At 40.7% G+C, this 27,577-nt stretch overlaps 1 protein-coding gene across 1 annotated transcript; it reads right to left on the minus strand.

Moving 5' to 3' along the window:
* Positions 1-2,473: 2,473 nt before the first annotated feature.
* Positions 2,474-27,385, minus strand: LOC124283606. The gene is made up of 4 exons (XM_046719596.1): positions 27,292-27,385; positions 7,924-8,154; positions 4,223-4,456; positions 2,474-2,849 (listed from the first exon to the last, which is right to left on the minus strand). The coding sequence occupies exons 1-4, from the start codon at positions 27,359-27,361 to the stop codon at positions 2,599-2,601; spliced, it is 786 nt and encodes a 261-aa protein (XP_046575552.1). The 5' UTR covers positions 27,362-27,385; the 3' UTR covers positions 2,474-2,598.
* Between the last annotated feature and the right edge of the window lie 192 nt (positions 27,386-27,577).

The following is a 27,577-nucleotide window of genomic DNA, read 5'->3' on the forward strand; positions in this document are numbered from 1 at the left end:
CACAAAATTAATCACCTCATATATTGACCCGATAATCAACCCACGTGCTATATCTATATATTACTACTCAAAACAAGTTAAGGGTCATGCGATGTCATCATGTAATGTTATTGATGAGGCTGGTTGCATTATGTATAAATAAAATTTTACATTCCGTGTATGGTAGTTTATTCAAAACCATTGCAGAACCTGGATAAAGGCTGCAGATAACCGTGGTGCCAATAGTCATCATGTGGTAAGGTGTTAAAAAATGAACAAATTGAAACATCGAGTGCTTCACAGAAGCGCCACCACTGTGCGATGTTTCATCATGAACAACATGTGCACGTGTTTTTCGTGGGATTAGTGCTGTGCACGCTTATTTTCCCTATAAAACTTGTAATTGTCGCATTGTTATTGTCACATGAAATTCAACAATGGCAAGACGTCAACTGAGCATGACAGACAGAGGAAGAGCTCTTGCGTGGCCAGACAATTCCGTGACCAACTGAGAAATGCCACAAGTACCCTGGTGTCTGATCAGACTGTCAGGAACCGACTGACGAGGAACAATCTTCGGGCACGGTGACCAGCAGTACGACCACCGCTCCTTCAGCGACACATGACGGCAAGACATGACTGGTGTAGATGCCATGTTCGTTGGCAGCGTGCCTCAGTGGGCATTAGTTCTTTTCTCCGACGAGTCTAGGTTTATTCTACAGTTCAATGATGGTAGAACTCGTGTGCATCGGCGTCTAAGAGGGAGGTTTGCTGACGTTAACGTCAACCAGCGTTTGCCATTTGGAGGCGGGGGTGTCATGGTTTGGGGTGCGTTTTCCTTTCATCAAAGGACACCTCTCTATGTCATTAATGGTACCCTGACCGGAAATAGCTATCTTCGGGAGATTATCAGACCCCTTGTTTTGCAATGTTTACAACGTACCGGCGTCGTATCCATATTCGAAGGTGGCAATGCCCGAGCACACCGTGCCCGTGTTGTGACGGACTTCCTTAGACAGAACAATGTTCAGCACATGGAATGCCCGGCATATTCAGCAGATTTAGCCCCTATGGGACATGCTTGGGACGAGCAAGGACGTCGGCTTCGTAACAACCACGCCCCTCCAAACAACCGTTCAGAACTTGCCCGGCATCTCATTGCAGAATGGCAGACAATACCCCAAGCCTTCTTCCAACGTCTGGTGAACAGAATGAGACAGAGGTGTACTGCTTGTCTTACTGCTCGAGGTGGTTACATCCGTTATTAGTCCAATGTTGGCGTTTGAATTTTCACTTCTGACAGTAGGTCACTTTGACCTTATTGATCAGCAATCACTGACATTCCTGCTGTTTTTGTCTCCTGTTATGGTTATCATGAAATGTTGGCTCGAGTTGTTATATGATCGCTACATTTTACTGTTATTTATATTTGTAGTTATGGCCATTAAAAGTTTTGACCCTTAACTTGTTTTGAGTAGTATATATTCACCCTGTGCACTGACAGTTTTCACCTGATAATGGAGAGAGATTTAATTCAGAAACGTCGTATACAGAATAACTAGGTTGTTTCAAGAACTTCAACTGAATTAGACCCGTGAGGGCCGGGTTAGAATGAACCTTCAGTAACCCATGCTTGTCGTAAGAGGCGACTAACGGGATCGGGTGGTCAGGCTCGCTGGCTTGGTTGATACATGTCATCGGTTCCCAATTGCGAAGATCGATGCTCATGCTATTGATCACTGGATTGTCTGGTCCAGACTCTATTATTTACAGAGCGCCGCCATATACATGTGTAGCTGGAATATTGCTGAGTACGGCGTAAACCTAAAACTCCCTCCCTCACTCAACTGAATTACTATTCAAAGCTGACTAAAACATAACTCACAATCCGTTGCAGGAAACCGCATGATGCAGGTCTCAGACGTTTACTACTTTGGTGAAACCAACGATATGGTACTGACAGAACTGGAATCATACCTTGGGCCTCCTGTCATTCTAATACATGATCGTTGGTTTCATTCACGCCGAAAGAACACAATACTGCACAGCGGAATGAGTTAAAATTTAAAGTCACTTTGGCAATATTTCAGCCATATCGTGACTAAAACAAGTTATAGATTAACAATAAGTAATGATAGATTATAAAATCATGTCAACAAAGGACAGTAAAACAACTAGAATATCACAGATATAAATGTAAAACTAGCAATTAAGTCTAAAACAGTTTTACTATAGAGGACAACACAATATACAAATAGGCTATATATCGCCAACAACTTCTGCACAGCGGATTGCGCGCCTTACATGGCGTTCCCTCATACCATGATCAATGGCATACGCGAATATAACACACCCTTCTTTAGGGAAAACCAACCAAGTTCTATGGATAGTCAACTTCTTTACTGCAATGAGTGCGACGTTTCGGTGTAAGTACTAACACCGTTTTCAAGCAAGTGCATCACCAAAACGTCGCACTCAAGTGATACACTTGCTTGATAACGGTGTTAGTACCTACACCGAAACGTCGCACTCACTGCAATAAAGAAGTTGACTGTCCATAGAACTTGGTTTCCCTTCATCTACACAACTTCTAATATGCCTCTCAAAGAACACCCTTATTTACCCTGACACACAAATATCAAACGCGGAATAGGTCCACAGAGGGTCATCCATAAACGTTCCGTCACTTGCAGTTGAGTTTATCAGTTCACAGGTGAAGTCTTGACTCTGGAAGTTCCAGCCAAAACAGGCAGCATGAAAGATGCAGGCTCTCCCGCAATCCAAGCGGGAATCCACAGACACAACTTCCGGTCCAGTGAGTGGTTGCAACCTGCGTCCATTAGTTACAGGTATGGCTCTCTTACCACACCCTAGAAATGTCAACAAATAAAGAAAATCATACTCAATTTCCGCACGTAATTCTGTATCAAGAGATCGGCCGGAGGGATATTGGTATCGCATCTATGAATCTATAGTACGTTAGCTATATGTATCATTTTACCTCAGTTAAATTATTACAGAAGAATCGATATCAAACTTAAGTGTGTTTCTTTTAACTAAGACTAGTTTGATAACTAACCAAGTTTAATTTATAAGCAGGTCCTTATAACCATGCACCTTTGCATGATATCATGTTGTGAACATACATGGTATTAAGCTGAACATTTAAAAATAATTCGCTAAATAATTTCAGGTCGCCCAAACTCATCTGACTGCTTTGACAATTTGAATAAAACTATCAGAACGCTACTAATTAGCGTAAGTAAAAGTTTCAACAAAACTCCCTTTCATTGTATAGGCGCAATCGTCGACTTTGACCAAACGCACAGGATTGTACCACTATCACATTTGAAAATTTTACTCATTAATTATAAAGGGATACAATACGAGCAGATTGTTTATGGAGTCAACCAAAATATGACATGCTGTCTTTCCAATGTCATTTCTTTGAATATATATTATCATTTGATACAGCATCACTTGGAGTGGAATAAACTCTATCATTATAATAAATAATGAGTGAGTGAGTTAAAATTTTACATCGCGTCGGCAATATTACAGCAATGAAACCAAGATAATCATTTTAAAATATCTGTCGACAAAGGACAGTAAAATAGGTGGGTATATTACAATAGTAAAATAAAACCAACCTGACCATAATTACAATAAGAAGACAGTAGCTATTCAATAGATTCATTCTTACCAATTAAAACCAGGCTATAAACCAGTAACAACCAAAATTTGACCACCTTACTGGGATCAAGGAATTAATAATGAGATATAGTTGCCAGCCGTCAAAGCATCATCATCATCATCATCATCTCTGAACTATGTGCAGAACGCCGTTTATCATCCAAAACTGTGTTCCACTAGAGCTTGTGTGAGATCAGGAGATATCGTTTTAACAGTAGATTTTGTACAATGCCATGACGTCATCAATTACATGGCTGACAATACTATGACAACACAATGGTATGACGTCATCAAGTTTAATTCAACGACATCGCTGCACTGCAAGTCTAATGGCAGTACCGTGTTCAGAGATGAACATTTGTTTTCGAAAATTAATGAAGAGTGATTTTTGTATGATAAATAGAATCTCACCCTCGGTTCTTCTGATATCAAATAAATCATCACTCGTTGATATTTGTAACTTTATCAACTCGTGGTGATATATTTGCATAAAGGACACTCGGGTGAGATTATATATGTCTACTGTGCAATAACACGAGACAATGTCTACCTGGAAGATGGGGAACTCCAGTTATCTCAATTTCACAAATGTTCAAGACGTCCTCCCGAGTTGAAGATCCTTTCCGGATTCTGACGAACCTGCCAACAACTTCCTGATCACAGGTTATGTTGCTGACCATAGCCAGTTGTCCAGGGAGTTCTTTACATACAGCTGCAGTTGCATTTGGACATCGTGCTGGGTTAACAGAGAACACCTCCACTGTGACGTCATGGAGGCGTTCCGCTGAAACAATAAGTTCAAATATTATCTGATTATTCACAGTCAGATTGTGACGCAGTGAGTGAGTTAAAATTGAAAGTCAAATCGGCAGTATTGCAGCCATATCGTGACTATGAAAGTTGTACATTTGTAAATGTATAAATGAATAAAAATAAACTTATATACTTACCTGTCTGCAAAGAACAGTAAATTAACTATTGTATCACAGAGTTACACTTAAAACTAGCATATTACCATAAACACTATTTCCATCTTTAACAATACAATGTAAAAATGGGATATAGGTCGCCAACAACTGTAGATCACCCTGCTGGGGTTTATGACCCAGACCCCAAAAGAGCAGTGTCATAAACAGATAACAAGCTAGTGAGTTGGTTTATTCTGATTTCAACACTCCGTTATATGACACCATGGTGGATAATGCTGTGAGGATGGTGACGTTGACTACATCCCCTCTCTGATGACACACACCGAAAGAATCATATACTGAGTCGAAAAAGAAACTTCACATTCTTTCTTCAGGGCACTATAAAAGAACAAGAGATCGTAAGATGGTTAAATCGTTATTATTTCATTGCTGACATCTGTGTGATGTACTCGATACACTGACAGTGCCATAATCAGTTCCATTAGGCTACACCGCCGTTCCAAAACATGGGTATACAGAATGTCAAGTCACAAGAATAAAAATGCGAAATTTCTCAGTTCAATATCGTGTATGGCCGCCCCGCGCATTCACCACTGCCAAACACCGTCTCCTCATCGACTGCCTGATGCTTGTGAACACGTGGTTGGGGATTCTGCGCCATTGCTCTTGCAAGGCAGCGCCAAGTTCCTGCAAATTCTGAGGTTGGTTCCTAAGACCACGAATCCTTCTCCCAAGTGCATCCCAAACGTGCTCTATTGGATTAAGGTCAGGGGACCTCGATGGCCAGTCCATGACGTTGATTCCAGCGTTTTGAAGAAAATTTTGTGTCAACATCGCGGTATGCGGCCGAGCATTAGCATGCTGGAACTGTAGACCTGGGCCATGAGCCGCCATGAAAGGAACGAGTTCAGGGGTGAGCACCTGGTTGCGGTAAGCAGCAGCTGTGAGGTTTCCACGGATGACCAGAAGTCGGGAACGGTTGTTCCCACAGAAAGCACCCCACACCATGCAACTTCCGCCCCCGAATCTGTCGACTTCCTGTACAAAACATTGGGCATACCGTTCACGACGTCGTCTCCAGACTCTATGCCTGCCGTCCGCGAATCTGAGGGTAAACCTGGATTCATCGCTAAAGACGACTCGATTCCAGTCTCTCTTGGTCCATCGGAGGTGACGTTGGGCCCACAGCAGACGTTGACGTTGATGAAACGGCGTCAATATTGGCCCACGATATGGACGTTGAGAATGGAGATTGGCAGCCCGCAACCGATTTCAAACGGTCTGTGAGGACAGTCGACCTCTAAACATCTCAGCCCTGGTTCGTGTAGCCGGCAGAAATCACGTAGGTGACGTAGGACGATTTGACGGTCTTCTGCTCGTGACGTCACACGTGGACGACCCGACCTTGGGCGATCAGAAGTGGTGCCAGTTTGTTGTAGACGACCTCGCAAGTCATACACAGTACGACTGCTGCATCCCATTGCTCTTGCGACGTCAATAACTGATCTTCCCGCTTGCAACATGCCAACGGCACGTTCGCGTTGCACATTTGACAATCGTGGCATTTCAAGTACCGTTAGAACTGTGGTTTAAAAGTGTTTTTCAATTCTTGAGGCCAATGCAAACACGTGCATATGCCTCTCTGATGACAACACACCGAAAGAATCATATACTGAGTCAAAAAAGAAACTTCTTAACATTCTTTCTTCAGGGCACTATAAAGAACAAGAGATCGTAAGATGGTTAAATCGTTATTATTTCATTGCTGACATCTGTGTGATGTACTCGATACACTGACAGTGCCATAATCAGTTCCATTAGGCTACACCGCCGTTCCAAAACATGGGTATACAGAATGTCAAGTCACAAGAATAAAATGCGAAATTTCTCAGTTCAATATCGTGTATGGCCGCCCCGCGCATTCACCACTGCCAAACACCGTCTCTCCTCATCGACTGCCTGATGCTTGTGAACACGTGGTTGGGGATTCTGCGCCATTGCTCTTGCAAGGCAGCGCCAAGTTCCTGCAAATTCTGAGGTTGGTTCCTAAGACCACGAATCCTTCTCCCAAGTGCATCCCAAACGTGCTCTATTGGATTAAGGTCAGGGGACCTCGATGGCCAGTCCATGACGTTGATTCCAGCGTTTTTGAAGAAAATTTTGTGTCAACATCGCGGTATGCGGCCGAGCATTATCATGCTGGAACTGTAGACCTGGGCCATGAGCCGCCATGAAAGGAACGAGTTCAGGGGTGAGCACCTGGTTGCGGTAAGCAGCAGCTGTGAGGTTTCCACGGATGACCAGAAGTCGGGAACGGTTGTTCCCACAGAAAGCACCCCACACCATGCAACTTCCGCCCCCGAATCTGTCGACTTCCTGTACAAAACATTGGGCATACCGTTCACGACGTCGTCTCCAGACTCTATGCCTGCCGTCCGCGAATCTGAGGGTAAACCTGGATTCATCGCTAAAGACGACTCGATTCCAGTCTCTCTTGGTCCATCGGAGGTGACGTTGGGCCCACAGCAGACGTTGACGTTGATGAAACGGCGTCAATATTGGCCCACGATATGGACGTTGAGAATGGAGATTGGCAGCCCGCAACCGATTTCAAACGGTCTGTGAGGACAGTCGACCTCTAAACATCTCAGCCCTGGTTCGTGTAGCCGGCAGAAATCTGTCACGTAGGTGACGTAGGACGATTTGACGGTCTTCTGCTCGTGACGTCACACGTGGACGACCCGACCTTGGGCGATCAGAAGTGGTGCCAGTTTGTTGTAGACGACCTCGCAAGTCATACACAGTACGACTGCTGCATCCCATTGCTCTTGCGACGTCAATAACTGATCTTCCCGCTTGCAACATGCCAACGGCACGTTCGCGTTGCACATTTGACAATCGTGGCATTTCAAGTACCGTTAGAACTGTGGTTTAAAAGTGTTTTTTCAATTCTTGAGGCCAATGCAAACACGTGCATATGAAGAAAACTTCGGTGCGAAGATCGACTGCACGTGCAAAACCTGATTTGGCACTAACGTCATTTGCACGACGAATGGATGGGTTTGAGTGGGTGTTGCTAACGTTTTTCTAGAGTCGAAAGATAGGGATCCCATTTCGGATACATAGATGTATCATCAGCGAAACATTATTCATTATTTTTCAAATTACATTTTGTGAAGTTTCTTTTTTGACTCAGTACTTATGGGTAAATATGGGATTTAACACCCTACAGAGGAATATGGCGTTGGGGTGCTTTTCACCAATATAATGTCGTTCATTATACCATGTTTTTTTTATCAAACTTTACCCGAAACAAACTTACAACAGCAATCGCCTCTGTTGTAGATAGTGATGTTACCGATGGTGTAGGTGCTCAGTAAGTCAACCATCCACCAGGGACTTAGGTCATCCACATTTGTCGCAAAACAGCTTCCCCGGAACATATCGCTGTCAGTGTTTCCATCAACAACGTGAGACGGTTGGGAATACGATATTGGGAAATTAGTGCTGAAGTAGGTGGGCTTGCCTACAGCCACGTTGGTGGTGGCATCAACTGAAAATATATTTTGTCATAACGTCAACATTACATAACTATTTTTAATATACCACCACTACTACTACGTCTACTGCTACTACTACTATGTGGCAGTGTTGTTCATTATGTAACAATGTAACAATTGCAATACAATGTACCTGGCGGCATTCAGCGGAGGGCGGTGATATGTTCTATATTTAGACTTGTGTTATATTTAGTCAGAGTTTGACAACGCACTGCAACACATAGGCCAGTTAAGTGACGCATATATTCTTAGATGAACAATGTTAGTTAACTCTTTACTTTCATTCTCACATTCTATCTCAGGTTATAAAACTCAACTCTATAGTCTCGCCAGGTTCTTACAGGGTAAACCTCTACAGGCAGATCCGCGGACATTCTCCATGAATTCCTGGGATTTTTCTACAGAATTGCCTGCATCCCATGTTTTTTCTGAGGAATAGCCCTTGACTTTGAATTATTACTTGTTTTGAAGACTGATATGACTTTGTCTTGCTATCACTGAATGCGATCGTAAAATATCACATTATTGAAAACTTCCAACATATAGAGCCGATACCTGGTTTCGAACCTGCAACCCTTCCCTTACTAACTTGGCGCTTTTATCCACAAGGCTACGAAGGATCGTTGTGAAGAAAATGATTGTTTGTCAGCAGGAACCGAGTGTTCCTCACAAGACGGGCAGCGCGTGCAGAGCACGTGCATTGCGCGTGCAAGGCAAGGTGTCGGCTGCCAGTCTCGTCCCAGTTGATTTCAACAGTAAATGCCAAATATTGAAATTATATCTTAAGTATATCTTCGGTCGGTTTGTAAGTACGATAATACATGAACCCTCGGGCATTATTAAGAAATAAGGATGCCCTAGGGCATTGCTCGAGGGAAAACATTCTTACTTCTTAATAATGCCCGCGGGTCATGTTTTATACTATACTTATAAGAGGACCGCCACTGTGTGGATATCATTCTGACTCAGGATACTGAGCTTATTTTGGAAACTTGGCCATTGTTGCAGAGATGAATATCACCATGACTCTATTTATTGCAATAATCACTTTTTTGTATTAGGTACTCGTGAAGAGCAACCACCTACATTGTAATGGTGATTGATGGTTAACGCTAATAGTTATTCCCCCAGGACAGGTCCTTAGCAGCCCATTACTGGTCCTAAGGGGCAATCGCTTTGCCGTTGGTTGCGCCTGTGTCGGTGGAGGACGGTTTTCTGGTGGTTGACCACTTTCATACTTTGATACCATTTGACCATTTGATACCGCTGGTCACGTCCAAAAAAATCACACACTATTGTGTAAGCTACTCCACCTACATCTCCAGTGACTCCACTTACATCTAAAGTCATTCAATCTACGTCTTGAGTGAGTGAGTAAGTGAGTTAATATTTAACGTCACATCGGCAATATCTCATCCACAGCGTGACGAAAACAATTTATACAATAAAAAAATGAAAACATTTTGGAGAGTAAAACCTGTCGACGATGGACAGTAAAACTGCTAGAGTATCACATATATAAACATAAAACTAGCACGTAAAACTAAAAGATTTTAATTAAAGAAGACATACAATATATAACACTGGTAGATCACTATACTAGGAACCATGGGGACTTACATTACTTTTGCTACCTGCATGGAATCTACGTGAGTGATTGAGTTAAAATTTAACGTACATCGGCAATATTGCAGCCATATCGTGACGAGAACAGTTGATATCAATATTCAAATCAATATATGTATAACGTAACAACCTGTCATCGAAGGGCAGTAAAACTACTAGAATATCACAGCTCTTAATTTAAAACTAGTACACTATCATAAAAATATATCACGAGAGAGAACAGTACAATCAACGAACGGGCTATAGATCACCAGCAACTGAAGGTAGATCACCATACTAGGAACCATGGGGACTTATATTACTTTTGCTACCTGCATGGAATCTACGTCTTGAAGCCAAGCAGAGAATCTGTCTGAAAAACAATCTGAAGCTTCTGCGAGACAACCTGCAAATGTTCATTTAAAAGAAGGAAAGAAAAGAAAGTAAATTTGAAATAACCCTCTACCACCCCTTCACCCCAGAGGTTCGTCGACAAAACTCTTTTGGACCTCTAGATCTGAAAATTACTCAGTCCTCACGGGAGATGTCTCTTGCAGATTCTAACCTCCTGAATGAATTTGATTGGTCTGTTCATAATGACCTTTGTGGAAGTGACCACTTCCCACCTATCCTTTCAGAAATAACTCCATCTGATTCCCCATCGTCTACAAGATGGAACTTTTCGAAGGCTAACTGGTCTTCATATCAAACTATATGTAAATCGAAACTGCGACCTGAATGTTTCAGTGATATAACTGATCCCATTCAAACTTTTGCTGACGTTTTAAATGAAATAGCTGATGAGTGTATACCCAAGTCCTCCACCCAAGTCCTATACCCAAGACTCCACATGTACGAAAACCATGGTTTAATACAGATTGTAGACAAGACAGAAAAGCGGGGAAAAAGGCCGAGCGTTATTTCCGCCATCAACCAACTGTCCATAACTTAAATAAATTTAAAATACTCAATGCAAAGGCGCGTCGTACCTTTAAACAAAACAAACGACAATCTTGGAGAAATTATGTCTCCAAAATTAATTCACGTACGCCAATGTCCAGAGTATGGAACATGGTTCACAGAATTAAAGGCAAAGGTTCAAAATCTGCTGTTCACCATCTTAAAGATGGCGATAATTTAATAACTGACAAATCTAAAATTGCAGATAAAATTGGGGAAACTTGCCAAAAATTCATCATCGGCAAATTATGTCCCTGAGTTTCAGAGATATCAGAAGCAACAAGAAAAGAAAAAACTTAATTTCGAATCACATAACGGTGAAGATTATAATGAAGTGTTTTCATTACATGAGCTACATACTGCTCTTGAGCAAGCTCATGACACTGCAGCGGGTGATGACAATATACATTACCAGCTACTGAAACACTTACCTGAACCATGTCTGATGACACTTTTAGATATATTTGACCAAGTATGGACGTCTTGAGAATTTCCTCCTTCATGGCGTAATGCCATTGTAGTCCCAATACCAAAACCTGGCAAGGATCATACAGATGGTGTTTGCAAAACCGTCGTACAGGCCGATCTCTCTAACTAGCTGTGTTTGTAAAACCATGGAACGTATGGTGAATAATAGATTAACTTGGTATTTTGAAACCAATAACCTTATAACAAATATTCAATGTGGTTTCAGGAAAAATCGTAGTACCATTGATCATTTGGTACGTTTAGAATCCTTTGTTAAAAATGCTATAGTAAATAAACAACATGCTGTATCAATTTTCTTTGATCTTGAGAAAGCTTATGATACAACCTGGAAGATGGCATTTTGAAGGATTTACATGATTTTGGTTTGAGAGGCCGTTTGCCTCTTTTTATATCACAGTTTTTAAAAGACAGGCAATTTCAAGTCCGAGTGGGTTCAACCCTGTCTGACCATTATAATCAGGATCAGGGTGTCCCCCAAGGAAGTATTTTGTCTGTCACTTTATTTAGCATTAAGATCAACAGCTTATCCAAGGTTTTAAACGGTTCAATTGATGGATCACTTTTTGTGGATGATTTTAACATTTCTTGTCGCGGTACAAATATGCATACTATAGAACGGCAACTACAGTTGTGTTTAAATAAAATACATAAATGGTGTCTCGAAAACGGCTTTAAATTTTCTAAATCAAAAGCTAATTGCATACATTTCTGCCGTAAATATAAACCACATAAAGTCCCAGAACTGTTTTTAAATGGCATTCCGATCAAGGTTGTAAAAGAGGCCCAGTTCTTAGGTCTCATTTTCGACTCCCATTTAACTTTTCTTCCGCACATCAAATCTCTAAAAACTAAATGCCTGAAGGCACTCGATTTATTGAAAGTCGTGTCTAATTCAAGGTGGGGTGGGGATCAAGCTATGCTCCTACACCTTTACAGATCACTTGTCCGCTCGAAGCTTGATTATGGCTCCATCGTATATGGTGGAGCCTGTACAAGCAACCTCAAACTCATAGATTCAGTCCACCATCAAGGTCTGAGACTTTGTCTTTGGTCCTTCAGAACTTCTCCTGTTGACAGTCTTTACGTCGAGGCAGATGAACCTTCTCTTAACCAACGCCGTATAAAATTATCTTCCCAATATATTACAAAATTGTATTCTAATGAGTCTAATCCTGCATTTCACTGTGTCTTTAATCCTCTTTATGAGGATTTGTATAACAAAAAACCTTCTCTTGTTCCGCCTCTTGGGCTCAGAATTAAGCCATTTATTGCTGCTGCCGGCATTGAGCTGGAAAATATAGCTCCTTCCCGTCTTCTTTCTTCTCCTCCTTGGCAGTTAGTTAGACCAGAAGTTGACTTAACACTTACAACATTTAAAAAATCGGAAACAAATGAATTACAATATAAACAAAAATGTAATCAATTAAAAAGTAAATATAATACATATAAATCCTTATTTACAGATGGGTCCAAGGATGGTGGCGCAGTGGCTTGTGCCACTGTCATTGGGTCCAAAACAATATCTTCCAGATTACCCAATGACAGTTCAATTTTCACAGCAGAAGCAAGCGCAATACCTACAGCTCTTAAATATATTCATAAACATCCTAAATATAAACAATATATCATCTTTTCCGACTCTCTCTCTTGCCTTCAGGCTATTAAAAATCTTTCTTGTAAACATCCACTTTTATTAGAAATTATAGAATTATATAATGATCTTGCCACTGGCCAATGCGACATCGTCCTCTGTTGGTTACCCAGCCACGTTGGTATTTCTGGGAATACTTTTGCCGATCTTGCTGCGAAGGCAGCACTCAACAAATCTGTGACACCACTTCTTATTCCATACTCTGATTACAAAGCTAGCATTAGAACTTGCATCTGTGATCTGATGCAAAAGAAGTGGGACACTCAAGTAAGTATTAATAAATTACATAAATAAAACCCTATATTGGCTACACTTACTTGGGTTGTCAGTCCAGATTTGAAGAGGTCATCATGCTACGATGTCGTATTGGTCATACCAGATATACTCATGAGTACCTATTTAAAAGATGAGGATCCTCCGTTTTGTATCCCTTGTGATGAAAGAATCACGGTCAAGCATGTCCTGCTTGACTGTGTTGAATATCCATCACAAGGGATATCTATTTCAAATCACAAACTATGAAGGATCTTTTTAGTAATATAAGTCCTCATTTAATTATCGCATTTTTAAAAGAATTAAACTTGTTAACTGATTTGTAAATAGATACATATTTTATTATTGGTAGTTTAGATTAGTAACTGAGATTGTTAGTGGCTGTACCCTCAAAGGGGGTTGAAGTATTGTAAAATTATTGTCCTCCTGAGAGGGTCCGTTAGTCCCAAAATGTTCAAAGTCAATTTAAACTCGCCAGGATTTTTAAACGTAGCATTCTTGTCATTTTAATTTTGGCTAACATTTCTTACAATCGCCAGCAGCTGAAGGGATGGTGTAAATCCAACTAGGGTCCATGCAGGTAGCCAAGGTACTGTAAGTCCCCATGGTCCCTGGTATGGTGATCTACCTTCTGGTGTTGGCGATCTATAGCTTGTTTTTTTATTGTATTGTCCAAATAGTGCTATCAGTTTTAACTCTACATACTAGTTATAGTTGTAATTGTGATACTCTAGTTGTTTTACTGTCCTTCGTCGACAGGTTTTTATAACGTACATATATTCCATTTCACTGTCAAATGTTCTCATTTCACATTTTATTGTGTTAATTGTTTTCGTCACGATATGGCTGCAATATTGCCGATGTGACGTTAAATATTAACTAACTCACTCACTCACCTCACGGGAGAGGCGGAGAAGCTTATCCTCCTCACATTCAGGAGAGAGATCTCCAGTTGATCACACTGACTGAGTTGCCAACTATAATGCAATGGAATTGAAGAGGGCTTATCTCTTTATTTTCAACCGACAGCATTACGACAATTGACATATCTAAAATATACAGATACATGTACCTTAGTTTAATTTATGACAGTACAGTGATTATATTCAACTTTTATATCCCTCCATCTTCTGATATAAGACAGTCGGATCTTCAACATAAAAAGCCATGCATCGTCATGGGCGATCTGAACGTACACAATCCGCTTTAGGGAAGTGCACCACTAATATTAAAGGGAAACTCCTTGATTAATTTATTTCAGCTGATAATCTATGTTTATATGACGATGATTCAACCACCTACCTACATCCAATAACATATTTTGCCCTTGATCTGGAACTCGTAAAATGAGTATAATTCATCAACAAGGCCAGTTGCAGTGATATAGCCTGGAACCTACATCCAACAACATATTTTGCCCTTGATCTGGAACTCGTAAAATGAGTATAATTCATCAACAAGGCCAGTTGCAGTGATATAGCCTGGAACTCCAAGCCACACAAGGATGTTATAAGCGCATAAATCATGTTTGACATAATAAGGCTGGACAACCAATGCTGCATGTGAGGTGCTAGAAGGATGATAGTCATGTGGCTTGTCCCACCGGTACCCGTTTTCGGCTGGGTGTACAGTAGTGTTGGGAATTGGTTTAAATCTCATAATTTATGATTGGTTCATTACAACCGATCAATCATCGAAAATAATTGGTTAGCGTCATTTATCATATTTTCCTGGTTATGTTTGTTAATGCACATAAAATAAAGAAAAAACATGTAGTTCTCAAGGGTTTTTTTCGCAAATTGCTCAAAATGCATTTGCAAATTTCACATCTTTAAAGGATGTGTTAGGAACATACATTTCCTGGAGTTGTTAAGGTAAATTCAATCATGACTTGGAACGAGCTTGTAGTGCTTAAGAAATGGAACAGGCAAAATCAACCTTTTGAAAAATATTGTTATTGCAAACAAGTGTTCAAATATTGTTTGTGTTCGATTATGAGAAAATATGATAGATTGCATGGTCGTTTTGTCATTGTGACCAATCTTCTATTATTTCAATTAATCGGATCACCACTAGTGTACAGAGGCAATTTTAAACTCATATGCCTTGGGTAAGACCACATGTGTCAGTTGTGCTTCGTTGTGGGGCAGGACTAAGGTCCTAGAAACTCTCAGTAGTAAAGCTGACCCATTCAAGGACAGCGAAAATCCTCTACAGTTGTTTTGAGATATTATATCTGATTTTTATACTTAATGACATTACTGACCAAACTATCCCAAGGTCCTCTGCAGTTCAACATCTTGGTAAACTATGATTAAATAATGAATGTGAAAAAGCCAGAAATTTTTAGGAAGAACGCTGAGAAAAGTACTGTCCACAATTTAGATTAATATTTCTAATGCCAGGGCTCCGCGCCCGTTTAAACAGATATAAGCGTCAGTCTTGGACAAACTTTGTTTACAAAAATGTTCTGTACCCTGATGTCGAAGATGTGGAACATGGTACAAAGAATAAAAAGCAAAGGTTCAATATCTACTGTTCGTCATCTGACGGATGGTGACATTTTATTAACTAGTAAACTTGGTGAAACCCAGAGTTTCAAAAGTATCATTAACACTAGGAGAAGAAAAGAATATATTTCAACTCAGGTAATGGCGAAGGCTACAACGAATTATTTTCACTACATGAGCTCCATACTACATTAGAGCAAGTTCGTGATACGGCAACGGAATAATATACACAAAGATCTCTTGAAGCATTTACCTGAATAATGTCTGAGTGAGTGAGTGAGTTAAGAACTAACGTCACATCGGCAATATTTCAGCCATATCATGACGCGAACATATTTGGCATTGAAATGGAACATGTGTATATTATATAAACCTGTCATCAAAGGACAGTAAAATAACTAGAATATCACAATTAGAATTAAAACTAGCGTGGAAAGTTAAAACTAATAGCACTATTTCAACAATACAATATTAAAGATCACCATTATATTTGAAGAAATATGGACTTCAGGGGAATTTCCACCTTCGTGGTATGATGCCACTGTAGTCCCTAAATCAACGCCTGGTCGGGGTCTTATTGATTCTTCTAATTACAGACCAATGTCTATATCATGTGGCTGTAAAACCATGGAACGAATAATAAATAATAGATTAATTTGGTATCTGGAAAACCTAATTACAAATAGTCAGTGTGGTTTCCTAAACAATCCTTTGTTAGAAATGCTATAGCATCTAAACAACACGTAGACTCTATTTTCTTTGATCTTGAGAAAGACTACTACTCTAACTACTACTACTACTACTACTACTACTACTACTACTACTACTACTACTACTACTACTACTACTACTACTACTACTACTTCTTCTTCTTCTACTTGGAAGCATCATTTTAAAAATATTTATATATTTAATTGAGTTCATATCACAGATTTTAACACACAGGCAATTTCAAGTCCTAATGGGTTCAATTTTAAATTCTGATCGGATTGGTCCACAATGCAGTATTTTGTCTGTTATTAGTAGTAAAATGTATAATCTTTCAAAGGCTTTAACTGATTCAGTGGATGGACCCCTTTTTGGTGGATAATATTAATGTTTCCTGTCGAGGTAAAAAATATGCATGCAATAGATAGGCAGTTACAAATCTGTCTCCAACTTGAAAACGGCTTTGATTTTCTAAATCATGAACTATGTTTTACATTTCTGCAGCGAATAAAATCCACATAATGACCCCAATCGAAGCTGTAACGGAGGCATAGTTCTTGGGACTTATTTTGACTCGCCACATATTAAATCCCGTAAAGCTAAATGTTGAAAGTTGTTTCTAATTCAAAGTGGGCAGGGGAACAAACTGGCCATCTACATTAACATAGATCACTCATACGCTCACAACTAGAAACGGCTTCATCGTATATTATGCCTAAAACTACTTGAGTCTGTCCATCACCAAGGTCCAAGTCTTTATCTTGTATTCTATTGATATACAAAACAGTTGTGCCATTTGGGCTCAGGAACGCTCCCCCTTCTTCCAGCGTCTCATCAACGATAGTAGTGGCAATCACAGCACCTATATCGCTCACTCATATAATGGAATGGTAGGAAAATCTAAAGACGATCCGCACCTCACTTTCCTCTAAAGATTCACAGTGAAGATCCGGGTTAGAATTGATCTTCAGTTACACATGCTTGTCGTAAGAGGTGACTAAAGGGATCGGGTTGTCAGGCTCGTTGACTTGGTTGACACATGTCATTGTATCCCAATTGCAAAATTCTATGCTCATGCTGCTGATCACTGGATTGTCTGGTCCAGATTCGATTATTTACAGACTGCTGCCATATAGCTGGAATATTGGTGAGTGCGGCGTAAAACTAAACTCACTGACTCACTCTAAAGATTCACTGAACCTAGGTTGATCGTTCATTTAGCAGAATGTACATTTGCACAGGTTCAATGCTTGGGTCACGGTTTATCCTAAGGTCAGGTACAGTCCGGGCAGGTGAAGTTGGAATTTATTTAAAAAGTGTGGAGTGGTCTGGGGGGTAATCGCTGGTGTCGTACAGGTGTATGTGTTTCGCCATGTCCTCGTACACGTCCGCGGTACGAATGTTTCCATGAGCAGTGAATCCGTGTCCGTGTACAGCACTTCACATCGATCGCCGTATTGATTTTTTAACTCTTTGTTGTAGAAATCATACACTAGATGTTTGGAGAGGTCGAGAATGCTCATGCCCACGTAGACGGGCCAGTTGAGCTTAATATGGCTTTTGTTCATGTGTAGCGCTGACAAGTAATTATCGAATAGCTTGCCACAAAAATCAACTCCCGGTCTTGCTGTGCCTTGGGAGGGGTATAATACTGAGAGAGGGTGGGTTCGCCACCGAGGGGTTCCAATCGTTTGCCGCGTCGTCGACGTCCTTGAACGTTCGAAGGGCGTGGTTTTCGCGCTAGAGTTGGACGTTGATGAAATTGATTCTTTCCACGCGTTTTTGCGCGTACTCGGCTTGCGCGGCCTGCAGTTGCTCCACGGCCAAATCGTGACGTTTCTGTTCCGCTTTGATCTCGGCGGCATTGGACGTTCATAATCAGGAAAAAAGGTAATTGCTGCTGGAAAAGGCCATGCCGTTGATGAGAGCCCCGCCGACCATCATTGCGATCGTGGCCATTGTTTATATATTTCATACTTTCTTACTTTAATGATGCCTGGCTTGACGAGCATCTCTTTGGCGGCCATCGCCAGTCCCAAGTCGAGCACGAGCATGCCCATGTCTTGCAGGTTTAAATCGAGTTTGGGTGCCGGTTGTTTGGTGATCATTTTGCTCATTTGAGCGTAGCCTATGGCCAGCCCGCTGATCACGGCGGCGTGATACGAGTCGTTGACGAACGTTTTTCCGTCGTTGTTAGACATGATTATAACATAACGTGTGGGTTTACCTCTAATTGTGGTTTTGTCGATGGTTGGGTCGTCACCATTGGTGGTGGTGGTGGTGGTGTCTTTTGTTGATGGAGCCATACGACCGTGGTAATATCCACGACAGCGGCTGCCACGGCATTTGGAATCCACGGCAGGGTCGGTTTATGATGCTTAGCTAACCCCCCTATTTAACGGCGGCTACATTTTTGGGGGGATTCTTGGGTTTCTTTGTGATGGTATCAATCACTTGGTGGGGGTTTCCTCCTTCATCGCAGGAGTCGTTTCGGTTTTCGGCTCCTTCATCTCGTATATCAGTAGTCGGCCATTTATGTCTAAATTGGCAGTGCCTCGCCGTAATGATTGCCACCGTGATGGGAGCTAAGAATACACCTTATCGGTGATACAACTCGCAACTGAGGGTGTTTAAGGCGTGACCAATAAACGGATCCGCGTCGAGATCTTCGCACAAATAAGCGATCGCGGTGTAACATTGCGTGATCGTCGACCCTATGGTTTTCGTCATTTTGACACCGAATCGGACTTTGAATCTCGCGTACAGTTTATCGATGTCTCCCTTGGGCATTTTACAAATCTTATCGGTGGTGATGTTTTCACCCAAGTATTGTTTCCCCTTCCCGTCCACGACGAGGGCCACGAGTCTTTCTCATTTATCCCTGACATGACCATTTTCACTCTCCTTCTCCTCCTCGGATATCATTTGTATGAGCATGTGGTCCAACTCCATCTTGTAATACATCAATCTGTTTTTAAATCTAATATAATAAAATCCGGCATAACCCAAACAGAACGAGATGAATGTCAGGTAAAACAACACGAGAATTTCAAACACCGTCACGGTTTTTAATCTTTAGGAGGTATACATTTAATTTTGCTAAGCAGGTTGTTTGCTTTTGCTTAGCAGGTTGATTGATTTTGCTAAGCTAGCACACCGCATAAGCCACCAGTTGGTCTGTTTTCAGCACGAGTTTGGCGTGTTTCGTTTCGGCTAACAAGGTTCTCACGCATTCTCACTCGGGTTTGGTGGGAATCACGTCGTTTTCCCTTAAACGAATCCCTATCCTTGAAGTGAAACAGGGCGACTAATCGCGTCTGTTCCCTCAGGTCTTTCAGGACCGATTTGAATTTTTGCGTGAGGACCCAAACGCTGTGTTTCATGTGACGTCCCAAAAACGCTAAATACGATAACATGTCTCTCTTTTTGGTGATCTCTTTATTTGCGCTGCAATCGTCTAGGATAAACAGCGTCAATTCTCCCTCGAACTTCTGGTGAAAGGCTCACAACCAGTCCTGTAAATGTACTCCCGGGTCGATTGTGTACACCTCCGAGTCGTTCATCACCCACGCTCTCTCCGTTTTATTGACGCGTATCGTAGGGCAAAGAATCATGATATGATCGAACACATTCCGATAGTACCCTTCCAGCATATCCAAGACAAACACGGTCTTCCCGCTTCCCGTCTAACCGCACACCATGACGCAATGAGGATCCAGGGGCAGTTTGATGGCTTGCACAAATCTTCCATTGTCTATATTATGCTGCACATCCATGATCATGTACAAATAAAGGTTTAATTTACCCGCAGTTTGAGCCTTCTGGGTGATTTGGATGGTGATCCCCTCGCTGCCGTACTTGATGCGACCATCAACCCGGATGATTACGAGCATCCCCTCAACGTGTGGGACAAAAATGGGCTGCAACAATTTGGGTGACTACCACGACCTGTACTTGAAAACCGACATGCTGCTGCTGGCCGACGTGTTCGAGATATTCAGAAAAAAGTGCTCGAAACAGTACAGCTTAGACCCCGCATGGTATTTCTCATCCCCCGGTTTCTCTTGGGACGCCTTTTTGGAAAAGACCGGCGTGGAACTGAAACTACTGATGATAACGTCATGCACCTGTTCGTGGAAAAAGGTATGCCAGGCGGGATTTCCATGGCCTCCAAACGCTACGCCAAAGCCAACAACAAGTACGTGAAAGGCTACCGACCAAACACATCCTATATCTCGACACCAAGAACCTGTACGGCTGGGCCATGAGTCAGTATCTTCCCACCTGGGGCTTTGAATGGGTCGTCTGCCTGTCCAAGATGATCGACGTGAATAGCATCGCGCCGGATTTGAACAAAGGCTACTTACTCAAAGTGGACTTGGAGTACCCCTGAGAATTACATGAATCGCACAACAGCTATCCCCTAGCTCCCGGACGATTGATGGTGAACCCGGACTGGATGTCCGACTATCAACGAAACTTGCTGGGAGACAACAAGCCAACGGTCAACATCGAAAAAAACTCTTACCGAACTTGATGAACAAGACAAAATACATCGTTCACTATCGCAACCTGCAGCTGTACTTGTCGCTGTGAATGAAACTCTCAAAAATACACAGCTAGGGCGCTCCAGTTCGATCAAAGTCCATGGATGGAACCTTACATTCGGTTGAACACGAATCTGTGAAAACAAGCCACGAGCGACTTCGAGAAAAACCTGTACAAGCTCATGAACAACTTGGTGTTCGGCAAGATGATGGAAAATTTGAGAAAACGCGTTAACGTGAAATTAGTCAGATCCAGCGAAGAAGAAAAACTCAGGAAACTGATCACCAGCCCGGCGTTCAACTGAAGCAAAATATTCAACAACGACTTGACAGCGCTACACATGAACAAAAGTCACATCAAATTCAACCGGCCCGTTTACGTGGGGATGAGCATCCTAGACTTATCCAAACACTTGATGTACGACTTCTACTACAACGAGCTGAAGAAGCAGTACGGCGACAGATGCGAAGTGCTGTACACGGACACGGATTCCCTGCTGATGGAAATTCGCACCGAGGACGTGTACAACACCAACGACTACCCTAAAGATCACCTTATGCACAGCCAAGTCAACAAAAAAGTGCTCGGCAAGATGAAGGACGAATGAGCAGGCACGCCGATCGCCGAGTACGTCGGCTTGAGACCCAAGATGTATTCCATCAAGAAAGCAGACAACGACGAAATACATCATGGAGAACAATTATTACAGCCCGTGCGGGTACTGGAAAGGCGCGGACGCCATCCCGAAACTCGCCAAAGTAGCTCGAGTCTTGGAAGAGAAAACCAAAGCCTGGCTTATAAAACAAGCCATCTGGCAAGTCTACCTGCCGGCGCCTCGATACATCCCAAGAAGAAAATTCGACATTTCAACACTGAATCGCGTTCACCAAGCCGACCTCCTGTTTCTCCCTCACGACAGGGTGAGGCGTAAATCCTACAAGTATGCCCTGACAGTTGTCAACGTCGCCAGTCGCTACAAGGAAGCCAAACCGTTGACGACCAAAGATTTGAATGAAGTCGCCAAAGCCTTTGAACAAATGCAGTCGCTTGACCTGGCCTGCCGTATTGCAAGTCGATCCCGGACACGAGTTCATGGGAGCCGTGTCACAACTGCTGGCCAAGCATGACATCCAGGTGAGACGAGGTATAGCAGGAGCTCACCGCAGCCAAGCCATGGTCGAGAGATTCAATCGTACCTTAGCCAAACGCCTGTTCTCACACCAATACTCGAAGGATTTAATGGATCCCGGAAACAGAAACATGGAATTGGTTGTACGCTTGCCACGAATGGTGGAAGCCATAAACAACGAAGTCATCAGACTCGTGGGCAAGAGACCCGTCGAAGCCATCAAAATGAAATCTGTCAAATCGTCACCAGCGGCACATTGCGATAAAACAGAGAAAATATTACCGGACCGTGTCAGCGTTATACTAGCCGGGCGAATACGAGGGAGACAGCAGAAAACGCGCCACCGATCCGATATGGTCCATGAAAACGTACAACATCCACCTGGTCGACATCAAAGACGGCGAACCGAACTTGAAAGACGGACGCTAAGAGCATTCGTCAGAGAGGAGTTGATAATCGTACCTCACGACACAGTCCCTTACACATCGCCCACTGTGTTATGATAATTTTCATCACCAGCCAGCCGTATATGATTAGCCGTGCACACACACACACCCACACACACACCTTTAAAAGTCAATATTTCAGAAACTATTACACCGATTTTTCTCATATTTTGCATACAACTCAGTAGTAGTATGCACAATAGCGGGTCTGTGATAGGGACTTACCAAAGGCTTAATTTTTTAATTAAGCCTTTGGTAAGGACCTGTCACAGAACCGCTATTGTGTATACTACTAAGGTTGAGTAAATATTTGGATATTTTATATGATAATTGTTCAAAGGCAGTGTTACGTTATAAAACAGCAAATCATAACTTACCCATTAAAACAGGCCGCTGTAGGAATATTCAAAAACGTGATAGAATATGTAAACTTTGTAATGGTAACGATATTGGCGAAGAATTTCATAATTTAAATGCAAGAGTTAAATATTTAAAGCCATATTTTTATTCCAAACCAAATTTTCATAAAATGTATACATTATTCAATAACAATAAGAAATGTATTCTTAGAAAACTCTGTTTATTCTGTAATATTATCAAAAATGTTTATAAGAATCTTCGGTAAGAATACTCCATCTAAATATTTCTATTATCTTTATGCAATCTATTTGCAGATAGTTTTGCAATCTATCTATCTATCTATCTATCTATCTATCTATCTATCTATCTATCTATCTATCTATCTATCTATCTATCTATCTATCTATCTATAATGCATACTTATTCATCTGTATATATGAAATACTCGACTGAACACGCTATGTGAATATATTTAATTGTAACATATTCAACTTCATATGCCACTGTCTGTGGCCTGAGTTAAAATAAAGTTCAGTTCAGTTCAGTTAAAATAAAATGAAAGGGATTAATGCACAATCTAAATTGTAAAATCAATGGTGATATGTAGTTAATTTCTCACTGTAAAATACTCAGTTGTTATAAGGATATGTAGTTGAGTAAAGAGGATTGGTGCATCCACTAAGAAGTTCAGACTGAGACAACGTGTTCGTGATGAAGTGAGAATGGACATCCGCACAAGTTAACTTCCTTAACACTAAGCATATGTGATATGATGTGATATGATGTTATATCATTGTGATCAGAAAATGGACAAATAACAGAGTAAATAAATAACAGACAAATAACAGAAATACATCCTTTATAAAATTTCTTTTTGTCCTTCAACTACTTCACTTTTAGATCATAGGGGTGCCACTAGTTTACCATTGCGTAACCAGCAGTCAACAGACCATGAAATGTTGTTTTAAGACTGCAGGCGAATTGGGACGTAGGCGAAATGAGAACATGCCATAATGAGCAATCAATCAATGTATTGGCGGTTAATCATTTGAAAGAAGGACGTTGTTTTTATACAGACACAGACACGACAGAGTGTATTCAGTATAGATTAGTAAATCTACATAAATAAACACTACCTCTTGACAAATCCGCTGTGCAAGATAAATGTAATTAATCAATCAGCGTGTTATCGGTTAAACCTTTGATCGATGTTATACTGTTGAGTATTTACTCCAGACACAGTAGTAGTAAAATGTTTACTAAAGTGTCACACGCACAACATTTACATTAAAATACAGAATCTCAGTTTAAAGGAAGTGCGTCCAGCATAACATGGGCTTACGAGACACTATAAATACATTATAAGTACATTAATGGTACACACATGATAGAATATAATATGGGAGATAGAAATTTAGGCAGATTGTAGATAAGACACACTGATAACAACAACAGACTCCTCGATGAAACAACAAAAGAGAAAGAAAAAGAATAACAGGGTATTCTTAAAATAATCATGAAGTCCAAAAATGAAAATGCATAAATTGGATATACATTGTATATAAAAGATTAACATTATTCCACCATTTGCCGTCTCTTAAACATTTTATAATGTACATTTGCCTATTCTTTTTGTAAACCATCGGAATTCATTATATAAAACAATTTATCCTCATCACAAAGGTGATTAAAATTACCGTTGTTTTCTGCAGCTGCCTTAACAAGGTTAAATCTAATGTCGTTATAAAAAGTACATTGGATCAAAAAGTGAAATTCATCTTCAGTAAAATATGTACAAGCATTTTTACAATATGTACATAACCTCTCTTCAAGTGGTATAGGCTTGGGATATCTACCCGTTTCAACATACAATGGTAAAATTGCACACCTAAAATACGACGATGGTCTCGAAAGATAACATTTGTTACATACAATTCTACAGCATGGGAGACCTTATACTTTCTGTAAGTTCGTAGTTTATTCCCATTAACATTACCGCCATCATCCCAGGGCTTAGCGTGCCATTTTAATACGTCCTCATGCATTAAAACTTCTTTAAAATAGTTTACACAAGATTTAGTTTCCCAATTATTATTTAACAAATGGGCACAGTTATATCGTCGAACGATATTCATTAACTTGTTATCCCAAGAATAAGGAATCCCATTTGCCCATGGATGGATTACATATGGCAGCAGATGTTGCTGCAAGGATTTCAAGCTAATAAATATCTGAAACCCTATACCTTTTGTTTTACAGACACTGAAAACCATCCCATGTCCCCTCGTAGTGCAATAACAGGCACATTCTTACTTACACCAAGAAACATTCTACATGCTCTATTTTGTACAACTTCTACTTCTCTATAATTGTTCATACCCCATAAGCTAGACCATAATATATAACCGGTTCAACCAAAGATTCACACGTTTTTGTAAAAACTTCATATGACATGCCACCAGCACAAATAAACTTAGTATACAGAGCAGATAATGCTCTACTAGCCGCTTTGCAGAGCTCTTTAACAGTTTTGTGCATGTCCAGACATAAGAAATGCCAAATAACGTTAGTAGGTTTATACCACCTAACACGGGTTACAACAAGGGAGTATTAATTGCTGTATTGGATGCAATATTAATTACATCTGAAAACTTATGGGCCGACACTGTTTTGAGAATACGAACAGAACTTCATTGTTGCATAAGAATACATATAAGCATTTGCTGTGTGCTAAAACTGTATGTACCTATTTACCTAAGTAAATTTTCAGATTCTTCTAGCAATGGCAAAGTTGGGTTGTTTAGTTTACGGATTCAAATAAATCAAATGTCAAATTTTAATATCATACGTAATAGACGTCATATTTTTACATGACATGATTAAATATCGAGGTAAAAACAACACAGAAGTGGGATCAATTTGGATCAGTCATTATACCAACCAGGCATTAGGAAACCTGAAAAAGCCCACACTATCTTGATACTTTATTACAATCAGACAAGAAACACCGGGAATATTTTCAAACAACGGCATCTGATGGGCATCGACCCTTCCTAATGTTGCACTGTTTAGGTTGAAGAAATAAACCGTAACCGTGATGAGCGAGGCTGATCATCGTTTTCACTATCACTAGCGTCTGGCTCGAACAAATAAGGCATAGCGACACCAAGCGATTTTGACAGAATCGTCTATGAAAACAAGCTGTAACTCGGAAGCTAGGCAAAGCAGGTGACAAAATTAAATGACAGTAAATTGAGAGAACATATGGATTACATTTTTCACAACACTTGTCACGATTTCATGTTTATACAAACCTGTAAAAACAAGATAATTTACCCCCTGAAATGTACATGAATTCTACATCGGCCCTCATAGCTATTCCTCACATGACGTCACGTCACGACGCGCCCCTCTGATTGGTTGAAATTTCGTTTGCGGGTAAGAATTGTGCACTGTTGTCAAAAAGGTCGATTTAAGTTAATTAAAGATCGAAATGAGTAGTTTTTATGACGGGGTTCATTTACAACGATGCCAATTAGTGATTTATGTATTTGTACCCCCCAAGAGTATATGTGATCTTTAAGGGGGCGGTGGGGTTGCCAAGTGGTTCGAGCGTTGCTTGTCTCACCAAAAACCCAAGTTCGATTCGATACATAGAGGATACTAAACGACCTTCCGTGTAATACCATTTTTATTAAACGAGTCAACGATTTGGTATCAAACGAGCGAAAGCGTGTTTGATGCTAAATCTATCACGAGTTTAATAAAAATGGTATTTCACGGAAGCGAGTTTAGTATTCTGTTTATTACTCTCCAACATAAACTAATAGAAACTGCCTACGAAATGTGATGACTCTCAGCTTCCCACGAGTCAAGCAAGGTCTAATACCATTGTGACAGAGGTATTAGCATTGTGACGTCATAACTGTAAACCATTATGACGTCATACGTCTAGCGGTATTACACTAGTGTAATATTGCCGTAAAATATTACACTGTAGTATCTTCCACGGGCGAGTAATAAAATGTGACAGGACAATATCTGATGTTGTCCGCCGTGATAATGCTGGTATATTGCTAATAAGCATAAAACCATACGCATTCACTTAAACCAAAGAGCACATCATGCAGTTCTCGTACCGTTATATTTAATATAGAAACAGCAGAGTAACTGTAACATCCCAAGAATAATACCACCTTGGGAAAAGGAAAAATCGAAAGAAGTAGTGGTAGAATCCTTCCTAAATTTACAAATAAAATTACAAGCCTTGTAAATATCATCTTTACAAGTTTGGAAGTTTTTGTTAATATGATATTTACAAATTGTAATTTTTTGTAAAAACCAATGATTTTCTTGTGGATTTTACAGGACATATATCTGACAGATATTCATCAAACTCAAATGCAATATCACTGTGGTATCAACAATAAACCCACGCAAACCATACTTACCCAAGGAGCAGCATAGAATAATCCACATGTTTGTACACCACTTGACATGCAGAGTTTTCCGAAGGGACATCTTAAATGCAGCCACTATAATGGACAGCTCGGGAACCAACTGAGAAATGCGTTTACTGTCAGCACCGTCTGGCCACACGGAATCAATAATACAAATAACTCGACTTGTTTTCTGTGTACTGTTTCCTCTCTCTGGAGGTTAACAAATCAATGTGTAATTTGTCTGCTCTATCCCTACATTTGATTGTGTTTAGCAGCGTTCCATCAAATACCTTAA

This window comes from Haliotis rubra, unplaced genomic scaffold (assembly GCF_003918875.1).
Source record: "Haliotis rubra isolate DU_JTF1 unplaced genomic scaffold, ASM391887v1 Scf318, whole genome shotgun sequence".
Lineage (NCBI taxonomy): Eukaryota > Metazoa > Mollusca > Gastropoda > Lepetellida > Haliotidae > Haliotis > Haliotis rubra.